The following is an 18,069-nucleotide window of genomic DNA, read 5'->3' on the forward strand; positions in this document are numbered from 1 at the left end:
GGACTGGGTGTCCTGAGCTGCGTGTTCAGGACTGGGTGTCCAGGACTATGTGTCCTAAGGTTTAAATACCTAGCTGCCCTAACCAGACGTACAGTTGTCATAGCAACTGGAACTGGTCCAACAAATCATTGTCTTCAACGAGTCACTGGTTTCATCCTTCCCTTCCCTTTACTTACTGTTGGTCCTTGTGAAGTCATTGTATGATTGCACTATCTTTTGTCTTCACTAAGTGACTGCGTGTTCTGTTTGGCTTCATAATATCTCCCTACCTGATCCTCACTACATTGCTGCTATTAGTCATTGTGCTTTCACTTCATTGAATACTTGACTATGGCTTGCCTAGTGTAGTCTACCTTCCGCTGCATGGTAATAGGTTTATTTCTATCGTTTGTCTTCGAAACTTCCACGTTTTGAAGACTTTCATAAAAATCGCCTATTCACCCCCCCCCTCTAGTCGATATAACGCACTTTCAATTGGTATCAGAGTAAGGTGCTCCCTTGTTCTGTGTGATTCGGTTTAACCACCTGGAGTTTTAGCTATGTCGATTGTAGGGATAATCAAAGTCTCCGCTGCGTGCCCCGTCTTTGATGAAACTAAATATCCCTACTGGAATAATAAGATGCGCATGCATCTTGAAGCCATTGACGTCGACCTATGGTATGTCGTCATGAACGGCGTTCCCAAGGCTGGAGAAGGTGTCACTGCTGCTGACGTCAGGAAGTTCGTTCAACTGGACTCTACTGCCAAGAATATCATCTGTGGTCATCTGACCAAAGGACAGTATGGTCGCGTGAGTGCTTTGGAAACATCTAAGCTAGTCTGGGACTGGCTCTCCAAGGTCAACAAAGGCGTCTCAACTCAGAGAGATCAGAGAATCAGTGTCCTTCGCAACCTCTTCAACCGCTTCAAGCGAAATGACAATGAGAATGTCCAGCTCACGTTTCATCGACTCACTGACATCACAAATGAGCTTCAAGCCCTCGGCGCTACTAAGATCATCGAGCATGAAGTCGTCAAGACACTACTGAGATCACTTGACAGTTCGTTTGACACCCTAGCCCTGATGATTCAAGAACGTCCTGATTTTAAGACACTCGATCCGTCTGACATACTTGAGAGGCTCAACACACATGAGTTTCAGCTTTCTGAGAAAAGAGATATCTACGGTCCAAACTATGGGCGAACTCGTGCCTTGAAGGCAAAAGCTGTCTCCTCATCTGAAGAAGAATCTGACAGCAGTTCTGATGATCCTGAAGACATTGGAAGGGAACTTGCTATGCTTGTGAAGAAGTTCCAAAAATTCACCAAGAACAAAGGTTTCAGAAAGTCTTCACGATCAAGCTCAAGGAATGATGAAGCTTCTGCTCATGACTACAAGAAGAAAACATGTCACAAGTGCAAGAAACCGGGCCACTTCATCTCTGAGTGTCCGCGGTGGGACAAGGAGAACAAAAAGAAGAAGAAGAGCAAGGAATATGACTCTGACGACAAGAAGAAGAAGAAATAATCAAAGTCTTCTTCCAAGTCTTCCTCAAAGTCATCATCACACAAGAAGAGCTCATCTGGCAAGGCACGTGCGTTTGTTGGCAAGGAAATGGATTCAGAGGACAAGTCCGCTTCTGATGAGGCGGAGGTGGAGTCTGAGGAGTAGTCCGATTCTGGCGTTGCAAGTCTGGCTACAGCATACGTTGCCAAGTCCATCTTCAACACTGAAGACAATGACTTCATCACCGACACCGATGCAAATGACAAGGACTACTCCGCTCCTACCTACTACTTCATGGCACGTGGTGCCAAGGTAAACACACGCACTACTCACTATCAAACATCTAGTGAAGATGACTCTGATTGTGGTTCAAGACCCAGCTACAAAATACTTGCTAAAATTGCAACTGAACAACAGAAAGCTATGGAACATATTCAAAAACTGTTAGAAAAAAGCGATGATCTGTTAGGCGCTGAAATGACTCGATCTGAGTCCTTAATTGAAGACATAAAAATCTTCACGTTAAGTATGAGAAACTTGAAAGTCGTCATGAAACGCTCTCAACAACTCATGAAAATCTTTCCTATGATTATCTTCAAAGGAAGCAAGATCTTGAGAAATTGAGAGCGGCTCATGAAGATCTTCAAAAGGAAAACGAGTCACTTCGCGCCGAACAAATCAGTTCCGCTCAGGGAGGATTTGAACCACCATGTCATAAATGCATTGAGCGTGATAATGCTACTTCTGTTGCTGAATGTTCTACTGCTGCTACTGTTGCAATATCTTCAACTGTTGATGTGGGAACTAACCCCTTTGCTGAGGATACCACTGCTATTGCTGATGAGAATGCTAGGTTGAAGACATTGCTTGAAACAGGGATGTACAAAAGTCTTAAAGGGCATCAGACACTATGCGATGTCCTCAAAAGGCAGATCCTGAACCGAAACCCGAGGAAAGAGGGTGTTGGGTTCGTAAGGAAAATGAATGTTGATGGCTCTTACTGGAAACCTGAGAAGTACCTCAAAACCACGTGGGTTGCTGCAAAGGAACTTTCAGCAGATCCATCCACTCTATCCGGCTTCACGTGTGCTAACCCCATTGTCATTGATGAATCCTTTGATGCAAACTATAAACTGTTTAAGAATCAGAATGGTGAAGTGTTTGCCAGGTATATTGGTACTAACTGCAGGAATGGGCCGCCTATGAAGAAGATCTGGGTGCCGAAAAAGTGTTTGGAGAATCTTCCTATGAATGTCATCATGACACCACTAGTGAAGAAGACAAACCCCAGACCACAGGCTTCATACGGTCCAAAGGCTTCATATAGACAGAGGACTCACCTAAGTCGCGCTAACGCAAATGTTTTGCAGGGAAACCATACTCAGGCCTATGAATATGAGCACGGTTCATCAAACCTCCATGTTCATAAGACCAAGAACTACTCTGCTTATTCTTATGAGTACCATTATCCACTTGCAAGACTGTTTGCTAGGGCTCCAAAGCCAAAGTTCTCAGATGCTGCAGTTAGACTTATTGCTTCTAAGCCACCCTTGAAGATGCGGGTGGCTAAGAAATCTTAACTCTCTTTTGCAGGGAAAGGTCTTCAGCAGAAAACCAAAATCGTCTGACGCTATTGCTGGGGACCTTAAACATCTTGTAGGGCGCAAGATCAAATGCCCGAATGGTCTTACTATGTACTTCATTCCTGAATCGCTTGCTACTCTCCCTATCAGTCCTAATCTGGATCTAAGCTTTCATAACCCACTGGTTCGTCAAATGTTTTTGCTTCACAATTCTCTTCGTGAAGCCTATCCCCCTAACTGCACTGTAGGGTATGACACCAGCGTTTTTAGAATGGATTATTGATAGCGGGTGTACCAATCACATGACTGGCAAAAGAAGCCTTCTTATGGACTCAACCTTACGTCCATCCGACAAGAGTCACATCACATTTGCTGACACTGGTAAAAGTAAGATATTGGGTTTAGGTAGAGTTGCAATCTCAAAGGATCAACACATGGATAAAGTCATGCTTGTTGAATCCCTTGGCTTCAACTTAATGTCTGTCTCAATGCTTTGCGATTTGAACATGATCATAATGTTTGGAAAATATCGCTGCCTTGTTCTAATGGAATCTGACAAGTCTCTAGTGTTTGAAGGGTATCAGAAAGATGATTCGTACGTGGTAGACTTCTCAGCAGGACCATAGCTTGCCATATGTCTTCTAGCAAAAGCTTCAGAATGCTAGCTCTGGCATCGGAGGCTAGGGCATGCTGGCATGAGGAACCTCCACACCCTTGCAAAGAAGAAGCATGTCATAGGCATCGAGGGCGTCAAGTTCAAGAAAGATCACTTATGCGGTGCCTGTGAAGCAGGAAAGATGACGAGGGCCAAACATCCCTTGAAGACAATCATGACAACAACTTGACCCTTCGAACTGCTCCACATGGATCTTTTCGGTCCCACTCATTACTCAACTCTTACTACTACTGCTTGTCTCTATGGCTTTGTCATTGTTGATGATTATTCTAGATATACTTGGGTGCACATAATCCTCTACAGGACTGAAGTGCGGGATGTCTTCAGACGCTTCGCCAATCGAGCAATGAACAACTATGGCGCCAAGATAAAGCACATCAGAAGTGACAATGGCACTGAATTCAAGAACACTGGCCTTGATACATATCTTGATACTTTGGGCATCACACATGAATTATCAGCTCTGTACACGCTACAGCAGAATGGCGTCGTCGAACGCAAGAACAGAACACTCATTGAGATGGCCCGAACGATGCTACATGAATACAAGACTCCAAGAAAATTCTAGCCTGAAGCCATTGATATTGCATGCCATACAATCAATCGCGTTTATCTTCACAAGCTTCTGAACAAGACATCTTATGAGCTCCTTACTGGCAAGAAGCCAAATGTCAGTTACTTCAGAGTATTTGGGGCCAGGTGCTGGATCAAGGATCCACATCACATTTCAAAATTTGCACTGAAAGCACATGAGGGTTTTATGCTTGGATATGGAAAGTATTCGCACTCCTACAGAGTCTTCAATCTCTTTCATTATAAAGTGGTTGAAACAGTGGATGTGCGGTTTGATGAGACTAACGGTTCACAAAGAGAGCACCTACCAAATGTGCTAGATGAAGTTCCATCCAACGAATCAGTCAAACTAATGGGAACTGGAGAAATCATACCCTCTGAAGCTCAACCTGAAGAGGAACTTATCATCTCCGCACCTGATCAACCTGAAGACAATGCTCAGCCTGAAGACAATCCCTCTAACCATGACAATGATCAGCAAGAGCAAAATCTTCGCCCTGTACATCCTCGTGTTGCCAATGAAGTGCAGATTGAGAGAATAATTGATAGCATCAATGCACCTGGTCCGCTCACTCGTTCAAGGGTAACACAGCTAGCAAATTTATGTGGGCACTTCGCATTCGTCTCAATAACAGAACCCAAGAAAGTTGAATAAGCCTTCATGAAACCTGAATGGATTCAAACTATGCAAGAAGAGCTTCAATAGTTCGAGCTGAATAATGTATGGGAACTGGTTAAGCGTCCTGATCCTCGGAAGCACAATATAATAGGCACCAAATGGATATACCGCAACAAGCAAGATGAGCATGGTCAAGTTGTCAGAAACAAGGCTCGTCTTGTTGCTCAAGGATATACTCAAGTGGAAGGAATTGACTTCGATGAAACATTTGCTCCTGTGGCTCGACTTGAAGCCATACGCATACTGCTGGCCTATGCAAATCATCATAACATACTTCTATATCAAATGGATGTGAAGAGCGCTTTTCTCAATGGCAAGATTGAAGAAGAAGTGTATGTTGCACAACCGCCTGGCTTTGAAGATCCAAAGCATCCTGACATGGTATACAAGCTCAACAAGGCACTGTATGGCCTCAAACAAGCCCCTCGGGCTTGGTATGACACACTCAAATATTTCCTGAAGAGCAAATGCTTCATACCTGGTTCCCTCGACCCCACTCTCTTCACAAAGACATATGATGGTGAACTATTTGTATGCCAAATATATGTGGATGACATTATTTTCGGCTGCACCAATCAGAAGTACAGTGAAGAGTTTGGATATATGATGCAAGAGCAATATCAGATGTCCATGATGGGAGAGCTGAAGTTCTTCCTTGGTCTTCAAATACGACAGCAATGCAACGGCATCTTCATATCTCAAGAGAAGTATCTCAAAGATTGCCTGAAGAAGTTCGGTATGCAAGACTGCAAAGGCTTGACGACGCTAATGCCAGCCAAACATCATCTGGGTCCCGACGACAATGGTAAAGAGTTCGATCAAAAGGTATACCGCTCCATGATTGGTTCTTTGCTTTATCTATGTGCATCTAGGCCAGATATTATGCTTAGTGTTTGCATGTGTGCTCGATTCCAAGCGGAACCAAAGGAGTCGCATCACTTAGCTGTGAAGCGAATTCTTTGATATTTGGCTCACACCCCAACTCTAGGATTATGGTATCCAAAGGGCTCAGAGTTTGATCTGGTTGGATTCTCGGATGCTGATTATGCTGGTGACAAGGTGGATCGCAAGTCTACATCAGGCACATGTCATTTTCTGGAACGATCACTTGTATGTTGGTATTCAAAGAAGCAGAACTGTGTATCTCTCTCCACTGCTGAATCTGAATACATTGCTGCTGGATCTTGCTGCGCTCAGCTTCTGTGGATGAAGCAAACACTCAAGGACTATGGCATTCATCTGAAGCAAGTGCCACTCTACTGCGACAACGAAAGCGCCATCAAGATTGCCAACAACCCAGTTTAGCACTCAAAGACAAAGCACATTGAAATTCGTCATCACTTTCTTAGAGATCATGTTGTGAAGGAAGACATTGATATCATACACGTCAACACTGAAGAGCAATTGACAGATATCTTCACCAAGCCCTTGGATGAGAAGAGATTTTGCAGGTTACGGTGTGAGCTAAACATCTTGGAATCCTCAAATGTCCTGTGATCAGGCACACATCCTAACACTTATGCATATTGATGACTTAGATGTGCAACACACGAAGTAAAGTATATCTTCAATCAATGAAGACATACATTCTAAGTGTGAATACATTAATGTGGAATTTGACTTCGAAGCGCTGCGATAATTGTGCGATGTGTCTGGGTCTAATACTTCCTATACGGTGGGTAACGCCACCACCAAAGGTTCTGTTTGAAGTGTTTCACTCATGGCGTTACATTTGCTATGTCTTCACATTTGGTTTGGCTTCAATCTCAACATGTCTTCATGATTATTTTCACTATGATGAATATATATATATATATATATATATATATATATATATATATATATATATATATATATATATACACTAGTGTTCTGTCCTGTACAGCATTCACTTATAGCTACGTCTTCTTGTTGAATCTTTTGAACTAAGTGAATGTGATCGGACCCTAACCTCTCTATGCTTTCTATCTCAAACTCTATCTCTCCAAATCATATGCATTCTATTAAAACTGTCGAATGTCTTCTTTGCGTCCTTCTCCGCAAAAGATACAGAGACAAACATTAAGTCTGTTTTCAATGCTCATTCCTTCACCCGAAACCCGGAGAAGTGGGAACGACCACCCGACAATCCAGGCGTGCGTGGGACGTGGAACAACCCCCGATATACTGCATGATGGCCACGTGTTCCTCAGATGTGAATCGCTAGGGGCACCTTTGTAATAACACTGAGCCGCCCCTGTCCCTATAAATACACGCCTCACCACAGTCATTATCTCTTCTTCCACTCTCGCACGAACCTTAGCGCCACCGCTAGCTCTCGACGACGCCGGCGACAAAGCGCTTCACTGCCGCAACCTCTCCGATACCGTCTTCACGCCGACCGCGGACATCGTCTTCTCCGTCGTCGCCAAGTTAGGGCACGGACAATCGAACTGCTTGGCCTCCTCTTCCACTCCGTCTAGCAGTTCTTCGTGTGGTAAATAAAACTTCCTTTTTACGGCCCCATTGATCCTATAGCTTTGTCACTTTCTACCAGAAGCAGTTTCTATTCACACAAGTTGGATCTCTTTCATACTGCATCTCATAATATGCCTAGTATATTCACTTATGCCTCACAAAGTAGTTAGATTCCTCACTTGTATTAATCCATGGATTCGTACAAATCTGGAACCAACTCCTTATCTATGAGTGAATGTCTTCACACGATGAGGTCAATGTCTTCTAAACTGATTTATCTTCAAAATCTTATGAGAATGCATATGGCCTCTTCCCCTTCCCTCGCACCTTAATGCTATCACAGGTACATGTCCGTCGGAGAATCCCTTGGTTCTCATAGTCTGCATTCATTTGCAGAATTCTTACAGCATCATATAAATTCTCTTGAAGCCAGTTCCTATTTGTCCAGCAAGCGAAAGCCCTTGAAGCCTTTGAACGTATTGAAGCCTTTCAGTTTAAAGTTCATGGCTTCAGAGAAATCTGCCAGGAAGGGAGGCAGACAGCGTCATGGGGTAACTTCAAAAGATTTGCCTGATGATCTCTCAGAGCTTTACAAGACAGATCCTGAAGAGGATTATAATCAGTGCAAGACCCGAATCCAGTGGATTCGAACATATTGGGCAGAACAGTGGTACAAATACAGATTCGTGACCAAGGAATATGCTGAGAAGAGTGCTATCAAAAGTCCTTGGGGTGATATTCTCTTCCGAGGCCTTCCACCCAAGAACAAAGCTGAAGCTATTGCTCAGGGTTTCTACCCGTGTATGGTCCGTGGACCTCAGCCTGAAGATGCCGACCCATCATCATTGCTATGGTGTCGTGACGATAATCTCTTCAAGCATAACTTTCAGCACGCAAAGGCATCGGCCAAGGAAAACAAGAAGTCATTGGGACTAGACTTCAACCCTGGTCCTTCTGCTCCCCGGGCTGACGGCACACGCGATGCAGAACCCAATGTCATCGGTCCTTTATACAACCTTGAAGGTCTCATCACCCATATCTTGGTTCAAGGGACAGCCGTGAATGAGCCTGCAAATGACGCTGAATCAGATGAAGCGCCTGCAGCGCCGAAGCCAAAGAAACTGAAGCAGCCAAAAGCTTCCAAGCCTGTCTCTGCACCAAAAATCTCACGGGCGAAGAGATTTTGCAGATTACGGTGTGAGCTAAACATCTTGGAATCCTCAAATGTCCTGTAATCAGGCACACATCCTAACACTTATGCATATTGATGACTTAGATGTGCAACACACGAAGTAAAGTATATCTTCAATCAATGAAGACATACATTCTAAGTGTGAATACATTAATGTGGAATTTGACTTCGGAGCGCCACGATAATTGTGCGCCGTGTCTGGGTCTAATACTTCCTATACGGTGGGTAACGCCACCACCAAAGGTTCTGTTTGAAGTGTTTCACTCATGGCGTTACATTTGCTATGTCTTCACATTTGGTTTGGCTTCAATCTCAACATGTCTTCATGATTATCTTCACTATGATGAATATATATATATATATATATATATATATATATATATATATATATATATATATACTAGTGTTCTGTCCTCTACAACATTCACTTATAGCTACGTCTTCTTGTTGAATCTTTTGAACTAAGTGAATGTGATCGGACCCTAACCTCTCTATGCTTTCTATCTCAAACTCTATCTCTCCAAATCATATGCATTCTATTGAAACTGTCGAATGTCTTCTCTGCGTCCTTGTCAGCAGAAGATACAGAGACAAACATTAAGTCCGTTTTCAATGCTCATTCCTTCACCTGAAACCTGGAGAAGTGGGAACGACCACCCGACAATCCAGGCGTGCGTGGGACGTGGAACAACCCCCGATATACTGCATGATGGCCACGTGTTCCTCAGATGTGAATCGCCAGGGGCACCTGTGTAATAACACTGAGCCGCCCCTGTCCCTATAAATACACGCCTCACCATAGTCATTATCTCTTCTTCCACTCTCGCACGAACCCTAGCGCCACCGCTAGCTCTCGACGACACCGGCGACGAAGTGCTTCACTGCCGCAACCTCTCTGATGCCGTCTTCACGCCGACCGCGGACATTGTCTTCTCCGCCGTCGCCGTAGGTGTCCTCCGTTGCTAAGTTAGGGCACGAACGATCGAACTTCGCGGCCTCCTCTTCCACTCCGTCTAGCAGTTCTTCGTGTGGTAAATAAAACTTCCTTTTTACGGCCCCTTTGATCCTATAACTTTGTCACTTTCTACCACAAGCAGTTTCTATTCACACAAGTTGGATCTCTTTCATACTGCATCTCATAATATGCCTAGTATATTCACTTATGCCTCACAAAGTAGTTAGATTCCTCACTTGTACTGATCCATGGATTCGTACAAATCTGGAACCAACTCCTTATCTATGAGTGAATGTCTTCGCACGATGAGGTCAATGTCTTCTAAACTGATTTATCTTCAAAATCTTCTGAGAATGCATATGACCTCTTCCCCTTCTCTCGCACCTTAATGCTATCACAGGTACATGTCCATGGGAGAATCTCTTGGTTCTCATAGTCTGCATTCATTTGCAGAATTCTTACAGTGTCATATAAATTCTCCCGAAGCCAGTTCCTGTTTGTCTAGCAAGCGAAAGCCCTTGAAGCCTTTGAACGTATTGAAGCCTTTCAGTTTAAAGTTCATGGCTTCAGAGAAATCTGCCAGGAAGGAAGGCAGACAGCGTCATGGGGTAACTTCAAAAGATTTGCCTGATGACCTCTCAGAGCTTTACAAGACAGAGCCTGAAGAGGATTATAATCAGTGCAAGACCCGAATCCAGTGGATTCAAACATATTGGGCAGAACAGTGGTACAAATACAGATTCGTGACCAAGGAATATGCTGAGAAGAGTGCTATCAAAAGTCCTTGAGGTGATATTCTCTTCCGAGGCCTTCCACCCAAGAACAAAGCTGAAGCTATTGCTCAGGATTTCTACCCGTGTATGGTCTGTGGACCTCAGCCTGAAGATGCCGACCCATCATCGTTGCTATGGTGTCGTGACGATAATCTCTTCAAGCGCAACTTTCAGCACGCAAAGGCATCTGCCAAGGAAAACAAAAGGTCATTGGGGCTAGACTTCAACCCTAGTCCTTCTGCTCCCCGGGCTGACGGCACACGCGATGCAGAACCCAATGTCATCGGTCCTTTCTACAACCTTGAAGGTCTCATCACCCATATCTTGGTTCAAGGGACAGCCGTGAATGAGCCTGCAGATGACGCTGAATCAGATGAAGCGCCTGCAGCGCCGAAGCCAAAGAAACTGAAGCAGCAAAAAGCTTCCAAGCCTGTCTTTGCACCAAAAATCTCATGGGCGAAGCCATTGGCCACTGCACCTCCTGAAGACAGTGTGCAGTCTGAAGATTTTTCACGCATCTCCAAGCCCCAGAAGGTCAAGATACCTCTGCCACACACCGGCCAAGAACTGACAGCTGCTGCTATTCTGCGTAACGACGCCATTGATCTGTCCAGTGATGAAGATCTTGCAGATGACGCTCTTGAGCAGCTGATCAAGAGCAAAGAAAAGCAGAAATCTTCAACAATTTGCCTCTCTTTAACGTGGCAATCATCCACGACTTCATTGATGAGTGGTTTGAAACGCCCAACCTCAGTTTCGAAGACCTGCAACGTCCCATTGATCTCAGTGTCGCCTTCCATGGCGCCATTGCTTCAGAGCTAGCTCTAGCTCAGCGCATCGTCGAACTGAAGCAAAAGATAGACTATGAAAAAGCTCAGTTCAAGAAGCATATGGCCAAGCTCAGTGTACAAGAGGTCAAGAACTTGAAGATCATGCTGCACGAGCTTAAAGAAGCCTTTCTTAAGAAGCGTGAAGAAGCTCAAGGTTCTCGTGAGTGCATGAAGAGCCTGGCTAACAAGTGTGTGCAAGGCTACAACGAGGCTGAGAAGCGCAAGGCCCTTGGGCGTCCGGGCATTGATCCCAGGATGGCTGCTAATCATAAGAAGAAGCTCACTGTGGCCGAACCCAACGCATCAAGGCAGGAAGCAGATCCCATTGTCTTCCCAACTAGCATGACTGGCTCGAAGCCAAAGGCCCGGTTAACCGCTTCAGAGCTGAAGAAGACGAGGACTGCTGAGGCTGAAGCCAGAAAGAGGAAATATCCTGAAGCCTCTGCTACTGCTCCCTCCAAGAAGCGGAAGACCAAGAAGGAACGGGCTGCTCCCACAGAGCCCTTGATTGTTGAACCCATCTCCATGGTTCGCCCTGACGCTGAACCTCAAGAACGTCAACTGACTGTCCATGAGCCTGCTTCACAGAGGCTCATGAAGCTGAAGACTTTCCAGCAGCTGATCCCATTGCTGCTGAAGACATTGGTCACCATGACCATGTTGAAGATGATGTAGTTCTTCCTCAGCTCGAGCACCAACAGGTATCATCGCCTGTGCTAACGCACAGCAAACTCATCATTATTGGTCGTCCTCTGACGCCAATTGCTCAGGATGCATCATGGGCTGATCGCCCACAAGCACAAGAGGAAGAAGACTTTGAGGCCCAGCCAACTCCAACTCCACAGGCGTCGCCAGCATTACGCAGGCTTCGCAAAAGACCAAGGCCTTCAGTCTCTGAGTCTGAAGCTAAAGTTGCTGAAGACATTCCGGCTGCATCAGCCGATGAAGAAGAAACCCCAAAAGCTGCTACTCCCCCGTCCCACCAAGAAGCTATTCTCGAGGAGAACGTGACTGTGACCGACCCTCCAGCTCGTCAAGTGGAGGTTGAGAATCTTGAGGCTGGCACCACCAACACCAATGAAGCCACTGACGCTGTCATGGCTAAAGCTAATGTGGAGCCTTCACTAATCCAAGCACCAGAAGTCAGCGAAGCCACTGATGCTACTGCTTCTGTTCTTGCGCCTGCTGCTGGTCCTCGGTTTGACTATCATATTGAGCACAGACCTCAGGTACAGAAGCCAATCCCAAGATTGCCCAGTTTTCCAGGTCCTGCATCAGCACCTGGATCCTTCAATGTCAATGGCTTCAAAGCAGACAACACTTTCTTCAATAGCTCCAGGAACCCCTACTCAAGGGAAAGAATATCTTTTGATCAGTTCTGGAGCTATCCGCAACGAAGCTATTACTCCTGCATTCTATACAATCAAGGTCGCATCTTCCCACATAAGCGTCTTGACATTGAAGCAATAGCTGGTCTGCCCTGTCTGGAAGAAGCTCTGGATTGCTTCAAAAAGGTTGGATTGCTGCCATTTCTCACCGACCAAGAGCATTGGAATGAAGAGTTGCTGCTCCAATTCTATGCCACACTTCACATCTGTGGGTACAACAGAAATCCGAAGACTTGGGTCCTGGAGTGGATGACAGGAAATGTTCATCATGAAGCCAAAGCATTTGATATCATTGAGCTCACTGGTCTCCCCACTCCTGGCGATCTCTATGAACATGGCTGCGAGCTTCACAGTGAAGCTGTGGAGAGCATCTTTCAAAAGCCTGAACCAAACATGAGTCAGATGCTCAGTATGATGAAGCCATTGCCCCAAGATGCTGCATATCCCAAGGAGTTCTTCGTTGAAGACCTTGAGTATCTGCCAAGAACTATTTATCACATCATAAGGCGAACTCTCTGACCCATCAAAGGACATTCTCCACATGCCAAGCTGGAAGATGCAATGAAGACTTTGGTCTTCTATATTCTTCATGGCAAATGCTTCAATGCACAGGACTTCTTCATCCGCTAACTTGCTGCATCAGGCTGTGATCTTTTTGGCCTGAAGTTCTATGCTCCATGGATAATGCGGCTGATCAAACTCCACTCCGCTATCTCATATCAGCCATCTACTCGCAATCATCGGATCTTTCTGCCAGATGTGGATATGTCCGTTGAAGCCATTTATCCTGAGCCTGCCAAGGAACCTCTAAGTCTTCAGAATGCGGAGCATCAAAGTTTTTCTCAGAACATTGAAGGAGTTGAAGCAGTCACTCGTGTTTATCCTTTGGCTGGAACTACACGTGCACCACATCCTGCCTTTACTGAAGCCACCGATAGCACAATTGCCCAACGACCCAAGAAGCGCACTCGTGTTCTCAATGATCGAGAGCTTCTGGTGGCTCTTCATCAGAAACAGGATAGGCATCATGACTGGCTGAAGCGCCAAATGCAAAGCCTCTTGGTGGATGTTAACCGCATTCGCAATCTTGCCACCAAGAATGCCTTTGCTGCACATGAAACCTCTTGACGCACATGGAAAGGGCTGACGCTTATGTGCTCTGAAGATGATCTTCAAGAGGATGGCTTCTCTGAACGCTTCAAGTTTGACTCCACACCTCCTCAAAGGGCAGTGCTGCGACGAACTCCATCTCTTGAAGACTCTGAGTTCTCTTCCTCTGCTGCAACTGTGAATGCCAGAGTGATCGAGGATGAAGACGATGCTACTTCACCGCCAGCTCCTTCAGCACGCTTCGACACTGCTCCAAGTTCTTCTGCACCGCCGAACACCACCGACGACCCTGCTGCTTAACCTACTCTTCATGGGAACGAGTAGATGCTCTATGTCTTCAAACCTTTTTGGTCCCTACTGACAAAAAAGGGAGAAGCATATGAGTTTGATAGTCTTCAAGCGGGTCCATATGGGTGGGTTCTTTATATTTTGCTTCGTGGTTACAACTCTCGTTTTGATACATTTGGTTCTTTGAGTTGTAACACTTAAACTCGATGGTCGTCTGCTACTTATTTGCCACTTTGTGATGCGATGATAAATTTTGCATGTGCGATGATAAATTCCGCACTTAGATCATTTTGCAGACGTCCATTTTCCATTATGCATGTCATTATCTTCACATACCTTCACATGCATAGTGGATTGTCATCACAAGTTGAAGAGGATCTCCACAAGCACAACCTGCCATGTGCATTTGCATTCCAAAAGCAAATTACTTATATGCACATCTTCATGGGGAGCCCTTGCAACTTATGAAGATAATTCCTTATCCTATATAATTTCATATATTATATTCCTCGTTGAAAACTTCAACTAGTTTGTCATCAATCACCAAAAAGGGGGAGATTGTAAGTGCATCTAGTGCCACCCCTAGTTGGTTTTGGAGTATTGACGACAAACCTAGCTGAGGGACTAATGTGTTTGTGAGAATTGCAGGATAACACAGGTAGAAGTCCCTCATTGATTCGGTTTTCCTACCAGAGATGACCCCTAAAAATGTATGAAGACATTGATGTCAAAGGTGGTATATGAAGATATTCGCATTGAAGACTATGACAAGAGAAGACATCGCATGAAGCCTATAGAGCTCGAAGACTTAGATCTTTTGTAGTTTTGTTTCTTCTTTATTGAGTCATAGGAACCACCGTACTGTTAAGTTGGGTCCAAGAGAATCAGTCAGAATGACTGAAGTGATGCTTAACCAAAACCTATGTCTTCGAGTGAAGACTATGAGAGCAAATCTTGTCCAGAGTCGGACAAGTCAGCTTTACTTGTAGCCCAAGTAAAGTTGTCGTGTGAGTTTAAAATCTGACCGTTGGAACACGTGTCAGTTCCTTAGTGACCCAGGGTCATTTCGGACAAATCGGGTCGGGTTGCCTAGTGGCTATAAATAACCCACCCACTACAACCATAAACGGTTGGCTGCTCAGAGTTAGAGTACGGCTTTTGTCGTTTGAGATCAACCCACCTCGAAGCCTTTGAGAGAGAATTCCTTGCGAGGATAAATCCCTAACCACCCAGAGCCAAAGAGTGTTAGGCATCACTTAAGTCTTCTTGTCTGTGTGATCTGAAGACTTATTACACTTGAGGACTGTGAATCCTCCAGCCGGTTAGGCGTCGCGTTCTGAGCATCCAAGAGACATTGTGGATTGCCGGTGAACGAAGTCTGTGAAGGTTTGGGAGTCTACCTTGAAGACTTACCAGGGTGATTGGGCGAGGTCTGTGTGACCTTAGCTCAAAGGGAATACGGTGAAGACTGGGTGTCCTGAGCTGCGTGTTCAGGACTGGGTGTTCGTGACTGTGTGTCCTAAGGTTTAAATACCTAGGCGCCCTAACCAGACGTACAGTTGTCACAGCAACTGGAACTGGTCCAACAAATCATTGTCTTCAACGAGTCACTGGTTTCATCCTTCCCTTCCCTTTACTTACTGTTGGTCCTTGTGAAGTCATTGTATGATTGCACTATCTTTTATCTTCACTAAGTGACTGCGTGTTCTGTTTGGCTTCATAATATCTTCCTACCTGATCCTCACTACATTGTTGCTATTAGTCATTATGCTTTCACTTCATTGAATACTTGACTATGGCTTGCCTAGTGTAGTCTACCTTCCGCTGCATGGTAATAGGTTTATTTCTATCGTTTGTCTTTAAAACTTTCACGTTTTGAAAACTTTCATAAAAATCGCCTATGCACCTCCCCTCTAATCGATATAACACACTTTCAATAAGGCGAGTCTTATGCGCCGGTCTTAAAAATATGGATTGTACTTTAGCATTCATCAAAGGCTAACCTGATTAATTTGCAACGTACACAAAACATACGAGGCATTGCACTTGAACCAGTAAATAATTGTCCGTAGCTGTAGCATTTCTCTATATAATCTGTATACATCATCCCTCACAAATTTTCAGATTGCTCATGTGTTTTGTGTGAACACAAGTTGATTTTCTATCTTATGTAGACGTACGAGAACATGGCCACCTTACTGTCCACGGTGCGGGAGATCCGTCGTTCGCAGCGTGCGGAGGGGGCGGCGGCCGTCCTCGCCATCGGCACAACTACCCGGCCAACTGTGTGTCCCGGGAGGAGTATCCGGATTACCAAGAGCCAGCACCTCACCGACCTCAAGCAAATATTCAAGGCCATGTGTAAGCAAGCAAATGAGCACATGCATAAATACAGTGGTCAAGTTGCTTGATCCTCTAATTATATCGCGTACGTGTTTTGTTGTTTCCAGGCGTGGTGCGCGTGTGCTGGTGGTCTGCGTCGAGCTCACCATCGTCTCCTTCCGTGGCCCAGAGGAGGCAGATGCCCATCCACACACTCTGATTAGCCAGGCGTTCTTCGGAGACGGTGCTGGCGCGGTCATCATCGGCACCGACGCCGTGCACCCCGTCGAGCGCCCAATCTTCGAGATGGTGTCCGCCTCGCAGACCATGATAGCGGGGACCGATCGTGTGCTCACCATGCAGCTGACAGAGGCCGGCCTCGATGGCCACATCTTCACAAAGGAGCTGGTTCCTATAGTGGCGCAACACATCAACCAGTGTCTCACAGATGCATTCCAACCGCTTGGAGTAATGAGCGACGAAGCCACCCTCTGGAATGATCTCTTCTTTGTAGTGCACCCCGGCATCCGAGGAATACTGGATCATATCGAGGGGGCACTCCAGCTAGAGTCGGGGAAGCTCGCGGCCAGTCGGACGGTGCTCAGAGAGTATGGGAACATGCTCGGCGCCACTGTGATCTTCGTGCTCGATGAGCAATGGCGCCGGATGGAGGAGGACAGAGGGACGAAGGGTGAGTGGGGTGTGATGATGGGATTTGGACCTGTGTTCACTATCGAAACAATGGTGCTGCATTCGGTGGCCAGCAACCCGCACAACAAAAATTGATATACGTGGATCGATATTGATCGTGAAGCTATCTGTATCATTTACAGTTTGCAATGAAAATAAAATCTACTACTATTGCATGCGATAAGATTGTACAACTTGCTTGCTAGCTAAGGCATCATAGTATATTGGTTATCGTGTTTTCTTCCATTTTCTTATCGTGTTTTCCAAGGGTAGTGTCTTTTAATCATACGTTATATTTGTTGAAATTTTAAATGAAGTGACATTACATAAATTTACAATGGGCTCACAATTTTTGCTTGTTCTTTATTATTATTTATATCAAATAAATAAAGGTCAAAATCAATTCAGTATCAACTCAACTATTAATACTTGCAAATATTTTTTGGCTCTTCTTGTGTCAAATCAATAGTTTTGGATTGAATACTCTATCTCGAAAACTGTTGCGATCCCCTATAGTTGTGGGTTATCACAGCTCAGAAGGATCTCAATAATGATCGCTCACACACCTAAGCTCTCGCGCAGGAGGCCGCAACAGGGCCCGACAGCATCCAACGTTCGAGCAGGCACGTTGGATGCCGACGTTTAATGGGCATGCTGACGAGAACGGGCCAAGTTTGTCCAACTGGTGGACCCAGCGGGCGATGAAATTTTGTCATCCCAAGCTGGTGGACCCACCCCGATGCTAAGCACGGTCGCTGTCCCGAGCCACCATGATGCGACAGAACCGGCCAAGTGTGGTAGTCGCTAGGGGAGACCGCCGAGCCCCTTCGCTCCAGAGGCTTGGACCCCCAATCCATGGCGTATCAATTAGTGGCAGAAGACTGGTCTGAGGAATTACCAAAGGGGTTCTGCCGGTCTAGCTACACCTGCGAGCGCTCTCCCACACGCCCAGACGAGAGGGAGGGGAGTCCTAGAGGAGGCCAAGACTCCAGTTCCCGTTGCAAGGCAGCCTCCTGCTCCTCTTCTACAGCCCTCCGACAAGCATATTCCTCGCGGCGGTGGTGGC

The 18,069-nt window shown here is 45.6% G+C and overlaps 1 protein-coding gene across 1 annotated transcript; it reads left to right on the forward strand.

Moving 5' to 3' along the window:
* The first annotated feature begins 16,177 nt into the window (after positions 1–16,177).
* LOC119295516 (chalcone synthase 2-like) lies at positions 16,178–17,099 on the forward strand. The gene is made up of 2 exons (XM_037573947.1): positions 16,178–16,350; positions 16,442–17,099. Exons 1-2 carry the CDS (start codon positions 16,178–16,180, stop codon positions 17,097–17,099), a joined length of 831 nt encoding a protein of 276 aa, XP_037429844.1.
* Positions 17,100–18,069: the final 970 nt, after the last annotated feature.

The sequence above is a fragment of the Triticum dicoccoides genome, chromosome 1A (assembly GCF_002162155.2).
Source record: "Triticum dicoccoides isolate Atlit2015 ecotype Zavitan chromosome 1A, WEW_v2.0, whole genome shotgun sequence".
Taxonomy (NCBI): Eukaryota; Viridiplantae; Streptophyta; class Magnoliopsida; order Poales; family Poaceae; genus Triticum; species Triticum dicoccoides.